We start from the raw sequence: 19,797 nt of genomic DNA, 5'->3' as shown, positions 1-19,797 counted from the left end.
TAATAAGAGCGTAGTACCATATTTATGAGACGATTATTTCGATACGTATTTTTGCACTTGACTGTACCTTATATAATTTATTTTTGTTTTGTTCTTCTAAGTAAAACAAGTTTTGTGTTATTATAGGACGGATCAGTAGACGCCGAGCGAAGCAACGTGACCGACCTAGTCTCATCCTGCGACCCTTCAGGCAAGAGGACCATCTTCGTTCTCACTAAAGTCGATCTCGCGGAAGAAAACCTCGCTAATCCGAACAGGGTGAGTTACTGATACTTTAATACAAATCATAGTATTGATTAGTTGTTGTCCCTTTTTTACAAACACAAGTCAACAAGACAGATTATTAGCTATTTCAAGCTTATAAATACGCCACAAATCTCTATAATAAAATCACTCCTGTCAACGTATTTATAGGTCAAGCAACAAGACTTACCTACACAGTATTTTTTTTAACCCCCGACGCAAAAACGACGGGGTGTTATACGTTTGACTTGTCTGTCTGCTGTCTGTCTGTGTGTCTGGGTGTGTGTGTCTTTCTGAACCGATTTAGATTTAGTTTTTTTTTTGTTTGAAAGGTGAGTTAGTCGGGAGTGTTCTTAGCCATGTTTCATGAAAATCGGTCCACTATGTCATGTGCGACATAGTGGATCGGTTCACCCGTTCGGGAGCTACGGTGCCACAGACAGACACACACACAGACAGACAGACACGTCAAACTTATAACACCCCGTCGTTTTTGCGTCGGGGGTTAAAAACTAAAAGCAAATATTCCAAATGCTTAGAAACAAGACTTAATTCTAATGAACACAACAGACACACAGACAGAGGACTTGGTCACTTTTTCTTTCATATGTGTAATTTATTTCGGTTTTAAACAAGACTTAATTAGAAACTGTTTAGCTCTGAACTTTTGCTTTAAAATCTAAATTAAATGTTTCGAAGCGTCTTGTGTGTTTCCGCTTCTTGCATTCCATTGAAATGTGTTATTTTTTTAGATTCGTCGTATCCTGGAAGGCAAGCTGTTCCCGATGAAGGCTCTTGGCTACTACGCCGTGGTGACTGGCCGGAGTAGGAAGGACGACTCCATTCAGAGCATCAGGGAATATGAAGAGAGGTTCTTCCGATCTTCCAAGCTGTTCAAGTGAGTACAAATTTATGTGAACAAACTGCTTGAAATTCTTTAACTGTGTTAAGTTTTTTCGTATAAATGGCCTTGTTTTTCAAGATTAATTAAAAATTATCTCTCTCTCTCCCCCCCCCCCCCCTTCTCTCCTTAACGAACGAAATTATGAAATTTTTATGAAACATTTAAATATTACAGGAAAAATAATATCGTACCTGTAAAAAGTTTCCAAACTTTTTTTAATATATTGAAATCTACAATAAAGACAAAAATTTACAGGCCAGGTCAGAAGTAGGTACTCGAAATCGATGAGCATATGCACTTTAAAATACTCTAGTTTCAGTACCAGTCTCGGAGGGGTTAAAAAACAACTCAATTGCCACAATTATCCCAGACTCGAAGAAACCCCCAAGAATTTCACCACCCCCTTTCAAAAAATACGTCCACAAAAAAAAACTAAAATCTCTTTAATATTGTCTTCGATTACCGCGATAGTTACATGCGCTAAACAAACTAAAACACTTCTTACCTGTAAGAACCAAGATACAATACAATACAATACAAATACTCTTTATTGCACACCTCAATACACGAAACAACACAGCAAGTAAGATAAGATATTATTAGTGCAAACATTAATTTTACCTATAATCGATTACGGTGATGTGTGTTACCCGGATTTGAATGAGGAGCTCCTGAACAAGTTAGACCGCTTACTAAATAACTGCATTCGTTTTATCTTCTGCCTCCGTAAATACGACCATATCTCGTCTTTCCGCTCTAAACTTGGTTGGTTTCCTATACGTATACGTCGCAATATTCGCATGCTTTGTACCCTTTTCTCTGTTATTAATGATCCTCAGTCTCCTGTCTATCTTAAATCTTTCTTCCAGTACTATGGTATCTCTCGTGTTCGTCAACTTCGCTCTTCTGGCAATCTTTCTCTGTCTATACCATCCCACCGTACTGGCTACATGTCCAATTCCTTTTCTGTTCAAGCTGCGCGTCTGTGGAATAGTCTCCCTGTCAAAATTAGACAGTCTCCGAATAGGTTTACTTTTAAAAAATCCCTCAACACATTTTTTGCTGGCAATTCAGAAAATTCGTAGTATGTCTGTTTTGTACACCTCATCGGATTGTATGTATTATCAAAGACCTATATAGCTTCTAGACGTACAAGGTCTAAGAAAAAAACGTACCCCGGTTAAAAGCTACGCTCAACCAGAGGGCGCCACACCCTTTGGGGAGCGCTCACCTAGATGGCGACTCTGATTGAGACTTAAAACATGTCAGTTTAAGGCCATGGGTTTGACCTAAATTTTTAGGTTACATACCGTGCTAAAAGTTATAACCCCGTGTCAATAGATGGCAGTAAATTGTATAAATGCACAACTCTGTCGTGGTAATTATTAAAATGTCGATAGATGGCAATTAAATCAATCAGTATATTATAGGTATATAACCTGTTTCTTATCGTGGTCTTTAAAAAGTATGAAAACAGAAAAAGGTTAGCGATATAATTAGAATTGTTTGAGTGGTGAGAGTAAGTGCGTTTTTACATTATCCGATCCGATATCGGATGTAGGAAGGTTTTCGAAGAAAAAAAATCAAAGATGGCGGTCTAAATATATGGGATATTGGTCCGACATCCAATATTGAAACGGATAATGTGAAAACGCACTAAGACAAGGGACAAACTATCAGAGCTCTACTTAAATGAGCTGTTTTTTTAACGTTTATAAATTTAACTACCGATAATTTTTTTGAAGATTGGCAATTCTGATAGCACGTTATAACGATCACGAAAAGGTGGCTCTTTTATTATTATTTCGTATCATTTATTTATTATCTTATTACATGACCGAAATGACCTTTGCGAAATTTAATAGCAGATGAGGTGACCAATGCCTTTGCGTGTGCTCAATATATGAAATTAGAAAAAAAAGCGATGTCAATTGTCAGTGTCACTTAGAGCTAAGTATCACCACATCACTGACAGCTTTGTCACTAGTGTTTTTTTTTTCTAATTTCTTACAATTCAACACGAGCAAAGGCATTCACGTATTTTCACCTCAACTGCTATTACATTTTATTTCAGTTACTTAAAAAAGATAATAAATAAATAATACGAAATATAAGAGCCACCTTTGCGTAATCGTTATAACGTATTATATCAGAAATAAATATTATTTGCCTATCTTCAAAAATCTTTAGGTTTAGCCAATGAGGAGGCACACTCAAAGGTTATGACAGATAGCGCCACCCTATTAGTCCGAAAATAATAGAATAATCCTTAGTCTATGTCTGTCTCTGTCTACCATACCACCATAGTACCATACGAGAGAGCGATAAGACGATATATTATGTTTTTTCTCTCTTACACATATGAATGACAGTGACATGCCTAGACACTTGTACAGGCGCCGCCTGGCAGGATAAAATGTCAGTGTGCCTCCTCATTATGTTCCATAACACCTATTTCGTTTTGATACCTGCATTTTTTTGAATACTTACAAAAAATCTTGCACTATTCAATTAATTTACTTTACCTTATAATTTTATTACCGTCGTCCTCACTCTCCACGCTTAGAGAACGTGCAAGTTTCATTCATGAAAAAAAACCGACAAACAACAACAAACACATTCCACACGTTCGTGTTTGTTGCTTGTGTTCGCTGTTTGTTGAAAATGAGGGCCTTTATTTTATTGTATTTATTACCTACCCACTCGTAGACTTCTCTCTTCAAAAATTAACGTCACGTTTGAGGAAGGAAAGAATCACATCCAAACATGCATGGATATTAAACGTTGGCAAAAAAAGTTATATTAAAATGTGGCGACATCATAGTGTCGTCCATTTCAAATCAGTAGTAAGAAAACGGGACGACACCGATGTTTCCATTTTTCAATTTCTACTCTTGCTGGCTGTTGACTTAACTGCGTTGGTAGAGTCAGTCCAAGGTAAGTTAGCAACGATTTTGATAGCCTCGCCGATGAAAATGATATTTAAACATCAAAATGCGATTCAATTCCTTAAATTGCAGAGGCAGGGCGAACAAAATAATTATATAGGTACTCATTTGGCCCACACTATCAAAGTCGCCAATTGCCACTACCGATATTGTATTTAGGAGTATTTGGGAGAGTAAACTTGTTTGCTGCCAACAAACTGTACCTAATGCAATTTGACAAATTAAGAACCTAAATGAAACTTATTGTTATCTTTACTTTTTTAATCAATAGATAAGATAATTGACCATTATAGCAACACGAATTAGTTTATTTCTGCCACACCGGACTGTAGCTCCGGTTAGGAAACTAGACTATAATAACTTTGAAGTCGACACTGCTCCTGCATTTTGACACAAAGTTTGACGGCTTGAAAAAACACTTCTATGGTTCACATGTTTGTTCCTGGGTTGTTAAGTAAATAAGTATGGAATTAAACACTTTATTGTACCACCAAAATGAAACAGACAACAACAGAACAATTTTTTCAAAGAACAATTTGACGACCGGTCTGGCTCAGTCGGTAGTGACCCTGCCTGCTGAGCCGCGGTCCTGGGTTCGAATCCCGGTAAGGGCATTTATTTGTGTGATGAGCACAGATATTTGTTCCTGAGTCATGGATGTTTTCTATGTATATAAGTATGTATTTATCTATTTAAGTATGTATATCGTCGCCTAGCACCCATAGTACAAGCTTTGCTTAGTTTGGGGCTAAGTTGATCTGTGTAAGGTGTCCCCCAATATTAAAAAAAAAAAAAAAAAAAAAATTATATAAAGCGTAGCTAACATAGTACATTCCTACTATCTAAATAAGTTGATCACAATTTACAATGTAATGTCCTTCATAGGTACGTTAAAATCCAAAAACACAATACGTATTTGGGAAATTAACTATAGACTTATCGTGGCATATTTAATGTAGGGTTTTGAAGAACTTTGCACGACCTTGTAAATGACAAATAACAGGTGCCGTAGCCGAATGGCATTTCTGTAACGCGAAATGAAAACGAAACGCCGCGAAAGGTTGTCTGGCTCTGTCGCGCCAATACGTAAGAACGATAGAGATAGCTACCATAGAAACTAAGACTAAAAATTAACCTGCACTTTTTTGACAAGATAATCCATGATGTCCCAGTTGGTCCACGTTCCACGTCTGTGCCACAAGAGCATACTTATACATATGTATGGCACACACTCAGAGCAAAAAATTATTTTTCTTGAATCTGTGGGCATACCCATCCAAACTCCGAGTCGCAAGCCAGTCGCCAGTATAAGGGAGGTCGAATCCAAGAAAATACCAGTATTGGGTGCGAGATGGGCATGTAGCCAGTAACCGTCTTCCCGGGCTCCAACCTCCAAAAACCTCGCGAGTCGCGTGTTCTGGAGCTGTAAAGTTGTTCAGAAGAGTATTGTAAGATAAATCACAGTAAACATTATCCCAACAACTTTTTGACTTTAGATTGTCTGGAATTGTCCAGGGTAAATCACAATAAACATTATCCCAACAACTTTTTGATTTTAGATTGTCTGGAATTGTCCAGGGTAAATCACAATAAACATTATCCCAACAACTTTTTGACTTTAGATTGTCTGGAATTGTCCAGGGTAAATCACAATAAACATTATCCCAACCACTTTTTGATTTTAGATTGTCAGGAATTGTCCAGGGTAAATCACAATAAACATTATCCCAACCACTTTTTGACTTTAGATTGTCTGGAATTGTCCAGGGTAAATCACAATAAACATTATCCCAACCACTTTTTGATTTTAGATTGTCAGGAATTGTCCAGGGTAAATCACAATAAACATTATCCCAACAACTTTTTGATTTTAGATTGTCAGGAATTGTCCAGGGTAAATCACAATAAACATTATCCCAACCACTTTTTGACTTTAGATTGTCTGGAATTGTCCAGGGTAAATCACAATAAACATTATCCCAACCACTTTTTGACTTTAGATTGTCTGGAATTGTCCAGGGTAAATCACAATAAACATTATCCCAACCACTTTTTGATTTTAGATTGTCAGGAAGTGTCCAGGGTAAATCACAATAAACATTATCCTAACAACTTTTTGATTTTAGATTGTCAGGAATTGTCCAGGGTAAATCACAATAAACATTATCCCAACAACTTTTTGATTTTAGATTGTCAGGAATTGTCCAGGGTAAATCACAATAAACATTATCCCAACAACTTTTTGATTTTAGATTGTCAGGAATTGTCCAGGGTAAATCACAATAAACATTATCCCAACAACTTTTTGACTTTAGATTGTGGACCAAGAAGGCGGCACATCTCGTTTCCTTTGGCTATTTGGAGAGGATGGAAATGAGCAGCACATATAAATCTATGGCTCAATTCCTTTTTTGTTAGGGAGTGCAGGGCGGAATTTCCTAAAAACAAAAATATGATCAATAAATAAGAATAAATAATGAATGGTTGGAACTTATGGAGAGACTTTCTTATCTCTAATTACCAACAATATTTTTTCAAGATTCGGCAGTTTTGCCGTCTCCGTTTGCAGCATTTTCACGCGATTAATAAAAAATAAAAATAAAATGATATAACATCAGGCCGCCCCGTCGCACTATTTGTAAGTGTGATAGGGACGGCCTAATGTTTTACCGTTAATCGCGCGACCATGCTATCGGTGCGAGTAACACTTTTAACATGGTCACATCAAGGCACTTCATCCACACACACACACACACGCACACGCACACGCACGCGCACGCGCACGCGACCTTCATATACTCACATAAACACACATACAAATAGATTCAAATTAGACTACAACTAAACCATCTGCATTATAATGTTAACCTACATAAGCTCTCATACAATAGTATAGTCAAGTATGTCACTCTCCTGCATCTTTTCAGCTATATCTACCTACTTAAAAAATCACGTCAATTCGTCGTTTCGTCAGTCCTTCACCTTGAAAGACTGACAAACAATCAGACACAACACTTTCACATTTATAATATTAGTATGGATTTAACAGACACTTTTTAAGGTTCCGTAGTCAACTAGGAACGCTTATAGTTTCGCCATGTCTGTCTGTACGTCCGTCCGTCCTGTGATGTGGGGACTTAAGGACAACTCACTTGTATGAGATATAGGTTTATTGTGTATAAGATTACAGTGTGCGACAACTTATATAGCATGGTTAGGAGTAGTAGTGTGAGTGTGGCCTATCACACTACATCTCCCTCCTCATGGAAAAAAAGATTAATTATCGGTTGAAATTAATCTTTTTTTTTAACTGTAATTCTAGTATCGATCTTATTAATGAAAAGACAGAAAAATGCCATTTAAAACATTTAGCATAAAACGCAATAAAAAATCATAAGTATCTATAAATGTAGTTCATGGCCCATTCTCAAAAGGCATAAGCATCACTAGTGATTCCCACAGATGAACTAACCTAGAATACAAAGGCAACTCGCACGTACAGTTGTACATATTACTTATCAGGAAATTAACAGAAAAAATAACATTACAAGGATGGTAATTACACTAATTACGCATAAACTAAAAAATAAATTCTGCGCGTTGCGAAAACGAAATGGAACTTAAATTTAAAACACGTTGATAATGTAAAAAAAACCTTAACCAATTCAGTTTCAAAATTATAGCTAAAATTCAAAATAATAATTAAAATAATATGAAAATATAGATAAAATATATTTAATATATCCTTACAAAAGGCACAAAAAAATCATATTGAATTACGTAGCACACGTAGTGTATACGTGAATACAATACGTTTATTTGTCATTTTAGGTCGGTATTGCAATACGTTATTTCTGTTTTACTAGCACCACATATATACTTGCAAGTATTACATTCACTCAATAGACGTCTCATTTATGATATCATAACATAACATTTTATTTAATTGTGCATCTAAAGCGTGCAATACTTGGCAAGGGTACACAACGCATTACTTGGTCGGCCGACCGTACATTATACATTTATTTATTAGCTCAGGATACAAGTAAATTTATTTTAAGCGCGCACACATTCATTTTTTTTACACATACAGGCAGTTCTTTTAACACACATCCTTACAACAAAACCTTCCATGTTAATGAAAAAAAAAAGTTTATTTACTACATAAGTATAAACTTTTTTTTTGTAAGCAAAAGCTTCGATATTTTACACTAGCAAACTTTAAGACACACAAAAAATAACACAAAGAGAAAAAGATATCAAAGACATTAGAAATTATTGATGTTACAAAAAATATTTGGAAAAAATTGTTAAAATAGTTAAATTAAACAATTATGATTCTAAACAAGCTGAATCGTCATATTATAAGTGCCAATAATGATAAGTACCAATTATAATCTGTAAAGTAATTTGAAATATTTTTAAGTTACAAAAAAAAATACACAAAAAAACCGCAGTAAGTTAGGTACATTATAAACGCAAAAATTAAAAATACACATTAATAACATATGTATGCCAACGTGTGCATGTTGATGACGAAAGATTAAACAAAAACTTACATTAAGAGGGGGTAGAGCAGGGAGAATTTTCAAAATCTGTCAAATTACCCCATTACACACACAAACACCCTTCACTCACACTACCTCAATTTACTGTGAAAGGTCAGTGACCCTTAATTTTTTTCGAGAGTGTTATTTTGAGTTTGTAGTCAACTACTGACCTCCTTTGAGAAATTAAAACTGTAAAAAAGGTAGCATACAAGAAGACAGAGAAAAAATACGCATCATCTAGCTTTCCTTCTCTGTTCATGTCTCATGTGAATTTAATTTACCTAAATAAGTATGTAGATAACGTTCCTTATTCAATTGATTGTTTATCTAGGTGTATTTCAAATTACTTTGCACTACATTTTGCGTTACTTTCCTATACTTAGATTAAAAATCGTCAGCCTGCCTATCCCCGCAAACATTATTCAAAGACGTGTGTGAAGGGCTAAAGGCCGATACCTCCAGGCAGACAATTATTATGGTCGCGTGATAAATGATAAAACATCAGCCCTATCACACTATTTGTAAGTGCGATAGGGACGGCCCGATGTTATACCATTTATCGCGCGACCATGATTGCCCTGCCGGTCTTCGGAGGCCTGTGCTGTGCATTACGTATATGCGGGGTGTATTAAAGACTAACAGATAGGTACTTTATTCTTTTTGGTCGTTAGGTTTTTTATCAATTTATCATTTATTTTGATACAAAAATAAAGTATGTGTATAAAATAAAAACCTAATGAATAGAGTACAGCTAGCAGCAGTCATGTCAGAGACACAAAGAAAGACAGGGAATATCGACGCATATCTTATCTTATCCAATACTGCCATCGCCATCTGCATCAGACTCTTGATCTTACCCAGTTTCCGAGTCCCTTCTCTTAATTTCAGTTCCTTGAGTTGAAAATGTTGAAACTCATACTTAGTATTAAATAAACCACAAATACATATAAAAATCACAATATAATTTTAAATTATGGCTTGGGCCCTGTACCAGTTGCAGTCGCTACGTCTGTAAAGCCCCTTGTAGTTTCTTTTAAATGGCTAAATACCTAGATGTACACATATCATACACATCTGTGATGTAACTGAAAATTAAAAAACATCGCTCAGAGATAAGGTTCAAATTAGCATGGCAAAAAATACAGTGCAGTCAAAATACCATCAAAATACGAAAAAGCATATGTCAATGTCAATATCACTGCCGTATGCCGTATTTCAGGCCATAAGGGCTGTTTTCTCAAATATGAAAAAATCACAAAAGCAGAACTTTAAATAGTATTTTATGCAACAGGCGTTTAAAGGAGATCAAAAAAGACGAGTGGCGTGGGTAACAATTTGAGGCGAAGCCGAAAATTGTTATTAAGACGCCACGAGTATTTTTTGACTCAGTTAAACACCGTTGCATACAATACTTTTTTTACGACCATGCACTTAGTTTTTAATAGGTTTCTTGAATAACTTTCGTGAAATTCACACTGTTTCCTGTATTTTGACGCAAAGGTTTGCACTGTCAGCTCAGCTGCCCAAAGCCTTCCGCGCACGCGTGCCGTATCATTATAAGGCGTTGCCATGGTTACAGAGCCAAACAATGCGTTTTCAGTTTTTTCGATACTGCGCGCATGCGCGGAAAGCCGGCGGACACTGGCTTTGGGGAATAGACTTTTATGTAGGGTTTTAAAGATCTATGCACGACCCTGTAAATGACGAATAATACATAGTTCGGGAGTAGAAAAAAGACTTTCTAGGAAAATTATTTTGAACTTGATAGGTAGAACAATTTTTAAAAGTTGTACAAAAAAAATCTGAACTAAGTTTGTAACTATATGAAAAGTATTTTTTATCTTAGATTGCATATTTTATATGCATATTATCGTAACGAATTTTCTTTCACATAAAAAGAGAATTATTAGAATAGGTTGACGGTGTCTACCGTAAACTGGGGTTACATTGACCAATTTGGGAATTTAAACTTCTCTAGCTTCTACATTTAATGGGTATTTTTACCCATTAAATGTAGGAGTTAGAGAAGTATAAATTCCAAAATTGGTCAACGTAACGTAACTAAGGAAGAAAAAAAATGGGACCATCAACTTTTTTAGTCTTTTCCTGCTAAAAATCTAAAAAGGTAACAAAATAAGTGATATCAGGATTATTGTTTTCTGTCACGATGCCTGCACGTATGAAATGTTTCTTTTTAACCCAGTGGTTGACTGGTAGAGAATGCCTTAAGGCATTATGTCCACCATTTGTACTTATTTTTTTATGTGCAATAAGGAATAAATAAATAAAATAATGTACGCAGAAAAAAAACGATGTAATCAAACATAAATTGACATTGGGGTTACTTTGATACACTATATATTTTTTTAATGATAATTGAATGTAATCCCTTACAAAAGTATTTTATGTCAAGAAAAGATAAAAAAAATGGTTTGCAATCAAATATTACAACTCTTTAACACTATTTTGGGGTTACTTTGATCAAGAATAAAAATTAACATCTTCGAAAAACCAACTTTATTTGCAATTATTTCAATATTTATCACAAGAAGCGATCAAATTATCAGCCTCAACAAGTACCGTGACAAAATCAGACAATAATTAACTATGTGTCATTGTGGTAAATGTTACCCCATGCAAGTGATCAAAGACACCCCACAGAGTAAATCATTAGTAGTAAATACCTAGTTTGACTTTATGATACAAAATTCAATACAATGGTATAGCTGAACACATATCTGGCAACCTAATATTCACTGTGAACCTTTTACTTTAATACCCACTACGTTAGTTTAGAAGTTTATTTAAACATGAAAAATAGCAACAAACTATGCTTATATTTTGACACGTTATCCGCACTGCCCACGACCATACTTACTTATTCACCGCGTCAGAGCACCATCTAACTATAAAGGTTGGTTAAGGGTTATCATAATATGTGTAGATTTCATTACCGACCACTCATAACATATTAAATCCTTATTTTTTGGTAAAATAAATATAATACGCTCGTGACAGGTCATATTTTGTTCGCAATCCGAAAGAGTCAACCCTTTTCCCTATTCACCCCCTTCCCGACCCTATTCACTCCAACGTTAGGGTGAGCGAAAATTACTAAATAAAACGACATATTTTCAAAGACAAACCGAAGTTCACACTGCCGGAAGATTTTTTGTGTAAAAAATTAGCATGGCACATATAAAAAAAACTGCTATCGACGTTCAAAAGTCGGTTTTGGCCCTATTCACCATAAATTACGTTAGGTATACCTGTTCCGACCCCATGAACCCAAAATCTTCAGAAAACGATGTACTATGTAGCCCAATTTTATTTGGTATTTTGGAGGTAGCTAGTAAAAATAATTTAGTTTAACAATTGTGCGAAAATAGATTCTCATTTGGCCGGTTTTTTTAACCTGGCCTGGCCTGGCTGGTAATAACGTTAGCTGCGTAAGCTGAAGACCCGGGTTTGATTCCCGGCTCAGCCACCGTGGGCCTTGTCGTTTTTTCTTTCGTGTATGATATCTATTTCAATATATGTATGTATGTATGTGAACACTTTATTGTACATAAGACAAGTTAGGACATAAAAATACAGTAAAGTTATGATGTACAAAGGCGAACTTATCCCTATAAGGGATCTCTTCCAACCTTTGAGCGAATTGAAAATTTATTATTTATATAAACTTGAAAAAGAACAAATCAAAAATGATTCAATAAAATAATTTTACTTCTTCCCTAGTTGTATAGTTTCATACGTATGATTTTTATTTTAAAGTAATCCGTCTATATTATAGCAACCATGGGTGATTTTTGCGGAGTTAAGTAGAAACGTGGAGGTAGACAGAAGTGTGATTAACATTTCTAAGTGTTAATTCCTTGTATCTAGTCTAACTACGAAGCAATACATTGACGTATAAATTGCGTCCATATACAGAGAGGTCATTCATAAAAATACCACTTTAGGTAAGTTATATATATTTTATACAATGTGACAAGCATTGACCACACATCCGTTCCAAAGGTATTTTTGCTACAAAAAAAATGCTTGCGAGCAGTATACAGCGTCAGTCAAACTGACTCATGTCGACCAATCTTTCGAGAATTAAAGGTTTTAACACTTTATTCTCTTTATATTTATGAGGCGTGTTTATTTGTAAAAAGTAACATTAACTCTTTCTGTAGTTTTGCCTCCACCTCGAGGTATAATACTCGTCATGGATTAAACCTACATTACCCGGGAACAACATCTGCCCTCGTTAATAAAAATATAGTATTCATGTGTGTAAAAATTTATAACCACCTTCCTAATGATCTGAAGGAACTAGAATTGCCGAATTTCAAATCAGAATTATACAAGTGGTGTTTGGAAAAAATGTATTATGGCAACTCGGAACACTTTGCACCTGACATTCCTTAAATCCCAATGTAAATATAGTTATAAGTTTTGTAAATATAGTTGTTAAGGTAATTTTATTTGTATGTCTATAATAGGCTGAAAGTGGAGATACTTTTCATAGAATAAGATCTTTTATGTACACCCATTTTTATTGACAAATAAATATTTCATTTCATTTCATTTCATCCCAATTCACCCCTCTTCCGACCCTAATCAGCCCCTTCGTAAACCTACTTGCGACCCGATTCCCCCCATTCCTGATCCCATTCACCCCTCAGGCCGCGGATATTTATTCATCCCGTAAAAATTCCCCAACACAGTTGCATCGCTTTCTTCATGAAAACCATTATAAAAATGAAAATATGTCATATGATTTTCTGTTATACATAAACTTTAGAAGTGTATACACATTCAAAAGGATAATGAACGATTAAAATGAGTAAAAATCCAATAAATTTGAACGTCAACTTTGACAGACATGAAACTGTAAATAAAAATGTGTGGCTTGCACATTTTCACTGTAATTTTAAATATTCACACATTTTTTTTTAGTAACATATTGTGTATAATACTTTTCACTCAACAGATAACTGTTATTGGCCTAAGACTATATAAAAATACCTATGTAAGTTGAATATTTACGGCTGTTGTCCTAAATACCAATAATAATAATAAAAAAAAAAACATAATATATTATTTTCCTACTTTGATTGCGGAAAATAGAAAGTATATGTCAAGAAATATAATAACATTATATACCCCCGGAACCCTTTTCACCCCAATTTACGGTATTTATTAAATTGTCATTATGTAAAATGTCGGAAACTACGGAACCCTACACTGACGCGCTCTTGGTCGGTTTTTCTTCTTAATGCTATGTAAGAGATAATAAAAAATTACACCTCCCAATTTATAATGTTTTTTTTGCAAAAAAAATATTTATTGCTCTCCGAGACATTTCTAAAAACCCCTGACTCAATGGGGATACGACGTTTCATAACAGAGTTCCTATGATCACCTTTCTGCTCCATCATCAGATTAGCTCCATGATACCATAATATTGCATTGTCACTTGATTTACATATGTGTGCAAAATTTCAGCTCAATTGGAAACCGGAAAGTGGGTCAAATTTAGCTTCTACGTTTTGACTCAAACTAACATAACTAACAAGGCAAATTGAATAAAAGCTTGTACCTATAAAGGCTTCTGATACTAGATTTGCAATAAGTTTACTTGTCATAATTTAAGAGCAGATGAGACAGACATATCCAATGACACAAAGTCTATACCGTTTTTGTGAACTGTCAAATCACCTCATACAATTAACGGCTGTAAGGCAACCAGGTAGGGTTTATTATTGCACTTTAATTACATATTAATGATTTCTAGCCCGTAAGATATATATTTGCTTTAACAATGGATAGATATTTATGCGGGTGAGAGTGTAATTTAGGTTTTTATAAAGAATCAAATATTTTTAAGCGACCCGATCAGATATGTATGCGGATAAGGACCCTCCCACATCTACCGTCTTGCGATCGTAGCGTCGGGCCAACTGTATGGCCGCGCTGACGCGGCGTCTTTTTCCATACAGTTGGCCCGACGCTATACGCTCGCGAGACGCTAGAAAGAGAGACGATGTTTTTGCCGGTCACGGAGCATCACAAATTTTTGCCGGGAACATGTCGTCATATACTTATGACCCCTATAGAAAATCAGATATTTTTGCACGGCTGTTCATAGTCATTTATGCTGGTCACCAGCTGGTTTTCCATGAATATTTTGGCTAGTTGAGTGGAGAAGTGCCATTCAAAACAAGCGCTTTGTAAACAACGATGTATTTAGGTGGGGTGCGCCAAAGTTCATATAAAATTGTTATATAGATTATTGGTAGTCCGAAAATGTTTCTCATACAATTTTACATTATAATGATCATTATTTATAACAATTTTATGTTAATAACTATCGTAACTTCGAAGGACTTATGTTCATAATGTCATTCATCATAAATACGTTTTATACTAATGTTTATGTTTATATACTTATTGATCATAACGATTGCGAGTAATATAATTTATCGTTATATTATTGTTAACAGAACAGACATCACATGTGACAGTCCAGTTAGGTGCGACGACGAGCGTAGCGAGGAGGAGCGTGTTAGGTTGACCGTGAGCGAACCAGAAACGAATTTTTAATGTAAATTGTAAATGTCACTGTAAAATCTTCAAGCGCGCTTCTATAAATGGCACAAGTTTTTCATAGAACTTCCCCAAAACTTTTTAAATAATTTTATGATGAATGATTTTCTTAAACACAAAATTATGAATGTTATTAAATATTTGTATAGAATTTATGATTAAAAAATTTCGACTAAATGATTATTATGAACAGTGATAGTAGTACTATTGATAATAATGAAACAAAATTATGATAAGTAAAATTATGAGAAATGATCATTCGGAGCACAAATCGGTATAAACAATAATTTTATAACAAATAATTTTATATGAGCCAATATGGACCCATTTAGGTGATTTATAATTATTATTGTTTTCAACTTACTTACGTGTTCGCGGTATGCACAAAGTAAATCTTTAATGAAATTGAGTCATTTTTTTATATACACAATTAAATTTGAACCAGAAGCACTATACCTATACCCGCTCGCATTCCCCTTTTTTCTATTCTAAGTAAGAATCGATTAATACGTATCTGAATATGTATGAATAAATTAAATTGTAATTGTTTACATACAACCTGTGAAGTTTGGTTGACAAAATTTGACGTAGGTACTGTCATATATATTTTTAAAATGACGTACTGTTAATACCAGCGTAATGAAAATGTATTCCAATGAGTAAAACAAAACATGAAACTCTTTTAAATTTAACCGAACTAGAATGAAATCATTTATACTCATTCGGTTGTGTTCGTTATTTTCTTTAATAATGTGATATATTTTTATTTATTTTTTATGCACAAGCCATGCACCTTTAAATTTTAAATGAGATTGGATCTCCACCTGACATATTTGATTTACCCTATTTATTTTGAGCACAGTTTTACACTGGTATGGTTTTTCGTGTACGTACACCATTTTCTGTCAAAATATTTGTCAAATTTAATTGTCAACGCGGAGCGACCGGCGACACGTCTGCCTCCGATGAGCCGCTCACGGCATCTAATCGAAAGGAGAATTCTGACAGCAATGGCGAATGTATGGAAATTTTACGATACTTTAAATTTAAGGTAAAATTTCTTTGTTGCCTTTGAGAGGAAAAATATAAAAAACCTCAAAACTTCTAGTCCATTTATCTGGCTTTTAGAATCACTTAATGTTATAACTAAAGTATTGAATTTTTTAACAAAGTTTACTAAACGGCGACATACGTTTTTCTCATTTTAGGTCAACTTTGCGTGTGTTTATTTATTATACCTTTAATAATTAGAGATTCTGAATAGTCAAAAGTTGTAGACACACTCTTTAAGATAATAACTCCATTTATTTTATTTCATTTAATTTAGAAATGTGAGCAGCATTTGTTAAACGCCGAATGCACTTTTCGAGGATTTCGTACGACCCCCTCTTAAGTACCTACATTACACATTTATATAATATAAAAAAATAATATGTCTTATTTAGTCAAGTCCTTGTTACATACGTATGTCTTATTAAGTTTCTTTGTCGCTGTTCAGGTCGGTACCTTATTATTATCAAAATTGCGCATTTTTATTTTCATAATTTATATTTCATGACGTCCTTTCATAATAACTTGTATACTTCACTATTTAACGTGCGTGCTATTTATCCTGGCAGGATCGCCATGTGATGTGGGGACTTAAGGACAACTCACTTGTATGAGATATAGGTTTATTGTGTATAAGATTACAGTGTGCGACAACTTATATAGCATGGTTAGGAGTAGTAGTGTGAGTGTGGCCTATCACACTACAGTCCGTCCGCGGATAATCTTAGTGAGTTAGTGACCGTTAACACTAGAAAGCTGAAATTTGGTACCAATATGTAAATCAATCACGCTGACAAAGGGCATATGCTTGTATAATATATAATCAAATAATTATATATAAGACAAGCTTATGCCCGCGGCTTCGTTCGCGTTATAGAGATAAAATAATTTTTAAGAAAAAAAAACCGTCGCCTTTCGGGTTCTGGTGAAAGCTACTTGCGAATGTTGGATTATGTAGAAATGTGTAGGTATTTTTTTAAACTGCTTTGAATGCTTTAATTATTAGATGGCAACACAAATGAATATACGTATAACGTTAAGGTTTGAGGAGTTTCCTCAATTCCTCATGAATCCGATTATAAGAAATTGAAGCTTGACAAACTTTGACTTGAAAACTCAATATGCTTAACAAACATAACTAAATAAATGTCACTGTTCTGAACTTAAAGGCATGCTTTTCTTACAAAAATACCAAAGTCACTATGAGTGTGCCGTGCAGATTTTAGGAGTTCGGTTCTGACCATCATCAGCAGTTCTACTGCACCAAATATCGCTGTTCTGGACGTAAGTGCATGCTGTTCTTATAAGAATACCAAAGTCACTGTAAGTGTGCCATTCAGATTTGAGGAGTTTGGTTCTGACTAGGGTTTGCAATCCGGATATTCGAATATCCGCCAATATTTTTATCCGAAAATATTCGAATAATCCAAGTGAAATTATCCGGATAAACGGATAATTTCTATAAACATTATTTTTTGCTTATAAGTAATATATTTAATAGATAGACGTCACTGAAACCAATTTCGATCAATTCTTAATACGGACAATGTTATTGCTAACAAGTTAACACCTATTTATCTTCAAAATCAAACTAATATTTACAAAACAAAGAAAGCATTCGTGGACAAGAAGTAAGCAGAATGCCTCACCCCACGCACTCAGTTTTTATCAAATATTCGATTAATTGGATGATTTAAAAAAACAGAAAAACGTTCAAGTATTATTTTTTAATATGAAAACGTTACCCCAACCTACTTTCATTACTGCTAATAGCTAACGTGAAGTTATCTGTAAAACCGTACTTAATAAGGGAGATTTATACCTAGATTTCCTGGTCCCTTGTTTTTTTGAAATTGAAATTTAGCGCCTCACTCCGAATTTAGCTGTTATCAGTTCCATGGCAATTTAGTACGCCAGAATTCCCTCCACTTCACTAAGAAATATAAGGCATTTTCCTTTTAAGTCTTTAGTTACATCCATACACAAAAATCGGTCTAATTACTACTTATACTTTGAAATCTTAGTCGATCTACTGATCAGCTTGGAAACTAAAACCCATCAAATTGCTGCCGAGCAATTTGAGGCGTTTTGGATTTGAATATTTAAATAAGTTCGCCTTTGTACCTCCTCCTTCTTCATTTTTTTATATTTTATGTCTTGTATATTTTATGTTGGTGGTACAATACTTATTTATCGCCTCTCCCCTTCCATTGGTACTTTGGTACCAGCCACTGTGCAACTAAGGTCTAAAATGATCCACACCTGGATAGGAAGTGTCTTCGACTAATTGGTCTTCTTTTTTTTGGTTATTCTGTTTTGAACGAGTACCTATGCTCAGTTGCTCATTCCTGTTCTAAGACCCTAACCAGGACGCTTTTGTTTAGAGCCTACGAAAAGAGTTTTCAACTTTTTATATTAAGTATCCGATCCGGTCCAAGATGGCATCTGGTACGGGCGTAGGCATTTATGCAAATGACTAGTGACTACAGTGGTAGTATCAGCATGGGCAATTATGCCACTGTCTTTTAAGCCGAGACATACGCAATAATTACCTGTGTACATAAGAATATAGTTAGACAAATCCAAGGAAAGAATATCTATATACTCAGTGACAGTCAGGCGGCACTCAAAGCCTTCACATCGCCCAGAGGTGACTCTTGACAGGTATTAAACGGCATCCAAGCTCTTAACAAGCTTGGAAGGCAAAACAAGATGCAACTGGTATGGATACCAGGGCACGAAGGCTTCATTGGCAATGAAAATGCTGATGAACTTGCCAAGGCCAGGTCTGAAGACAACGTCACAAGGAACCATTAAAACGGCTATGAAGAACCATACAAAGGCTAATCACCAAAAAGAGTGGGATGCCCTGGTAGGTCTGAAGCATTCAAAGCTCTTTATGCGGAGGGTAGAATCTGGATGGAGCAAAAAGCTAGGAAAGCTAGGCAAAAGACAACTCCAAATTATAACGGGGGTGTTCACATGCCATTACGGGATCAAAGGAATGTTGGCCAAGATGGGACACGCTGACTACACAGATTATCGCATGTGCGGCGAAGAGGAAGAGACCGTCAGACATCTAATGTGTGAATGTCACGCCCTCGCCAGACAAAGAATGAAGAACTTTGGAGCAGGCTACCTAGTACCAAGGGACATCAGAGAGCTACCCATGAGCCTCATCATCCGATACGTGGAGATGGTCGAGAAGCTCCTGAATAGCTGAAGGATCTTAAGATGTAAGGGGTAATTGCACAAAAGATCCCGATGGGTCGAAGTGTATCCGGAAGGGCCCCGCAGATTTAAGATAAGATGAGTATCCGATCCGATCGAGCGAAGGACCGACTCCTATACATTCTCGAAATCATTCAAGGCGCCATCTTTGATTTTTGCCTTTGACATCCTTCCTATATCCGATATCGGAACGGATAATATGACAACGCTGTATCGCCTATAACCATCATCATATCCAATGTTGTTGTCTCACGTTCCACTCTACACAAGC

The 19,797-nt window shown here is 35.3% G+C and overlaps 1 protein-coding gene across 5 annotated transcripts in view; it reads left to right on the top strand.

Annotated features, from left to right (window-relative positions):
• Positions 1-19,797, top strand: part of LOC125237035 (dynamin-like 120 kDa protein, mitochondrial) — a 57,082-nt gene that overhangs the window by 14,890 nt on the left and 22,395 nt on the right. For all 5 annotated transcript variants that reach the window (XM_048143967.1, XM_048143964.1, XM_048143966.1 and 2 more), the window contains exons 11-12: positions 127-258; positions 996-1,141. In XM_048143967.1, coding sequence (XP_047999924.1) covers positions 127-258; positions 996-1,141 — 278 coding nt within the window. The remainder of the gene's footprint in view (positions 1-126; positions 259-995; positions 1,142-19,797) is intronic.

This window comes from Leguminivora glycinivorella, chromosome 20, assembly GCF_023078275.1.
Source record: "Leguminivora glycinivorella isolate SPB_JAAS2020 chromosome 20, LegGlyc_1.1, whole genome shotgun sequence".
Classification (NCBI taxonomy): domain Eukaryota; kingdom Metazoa; phylum Arthropoda; class Insecta; order Lepidoptera; family Tortricidae; genus Leguminivora; species Leguminivora glycinivorella.
The sequence above is the reverse complement of the archived record's forward strand: the minus strand, read 5'-3'. Positions and strand labels throughout refer to the sequence as shown.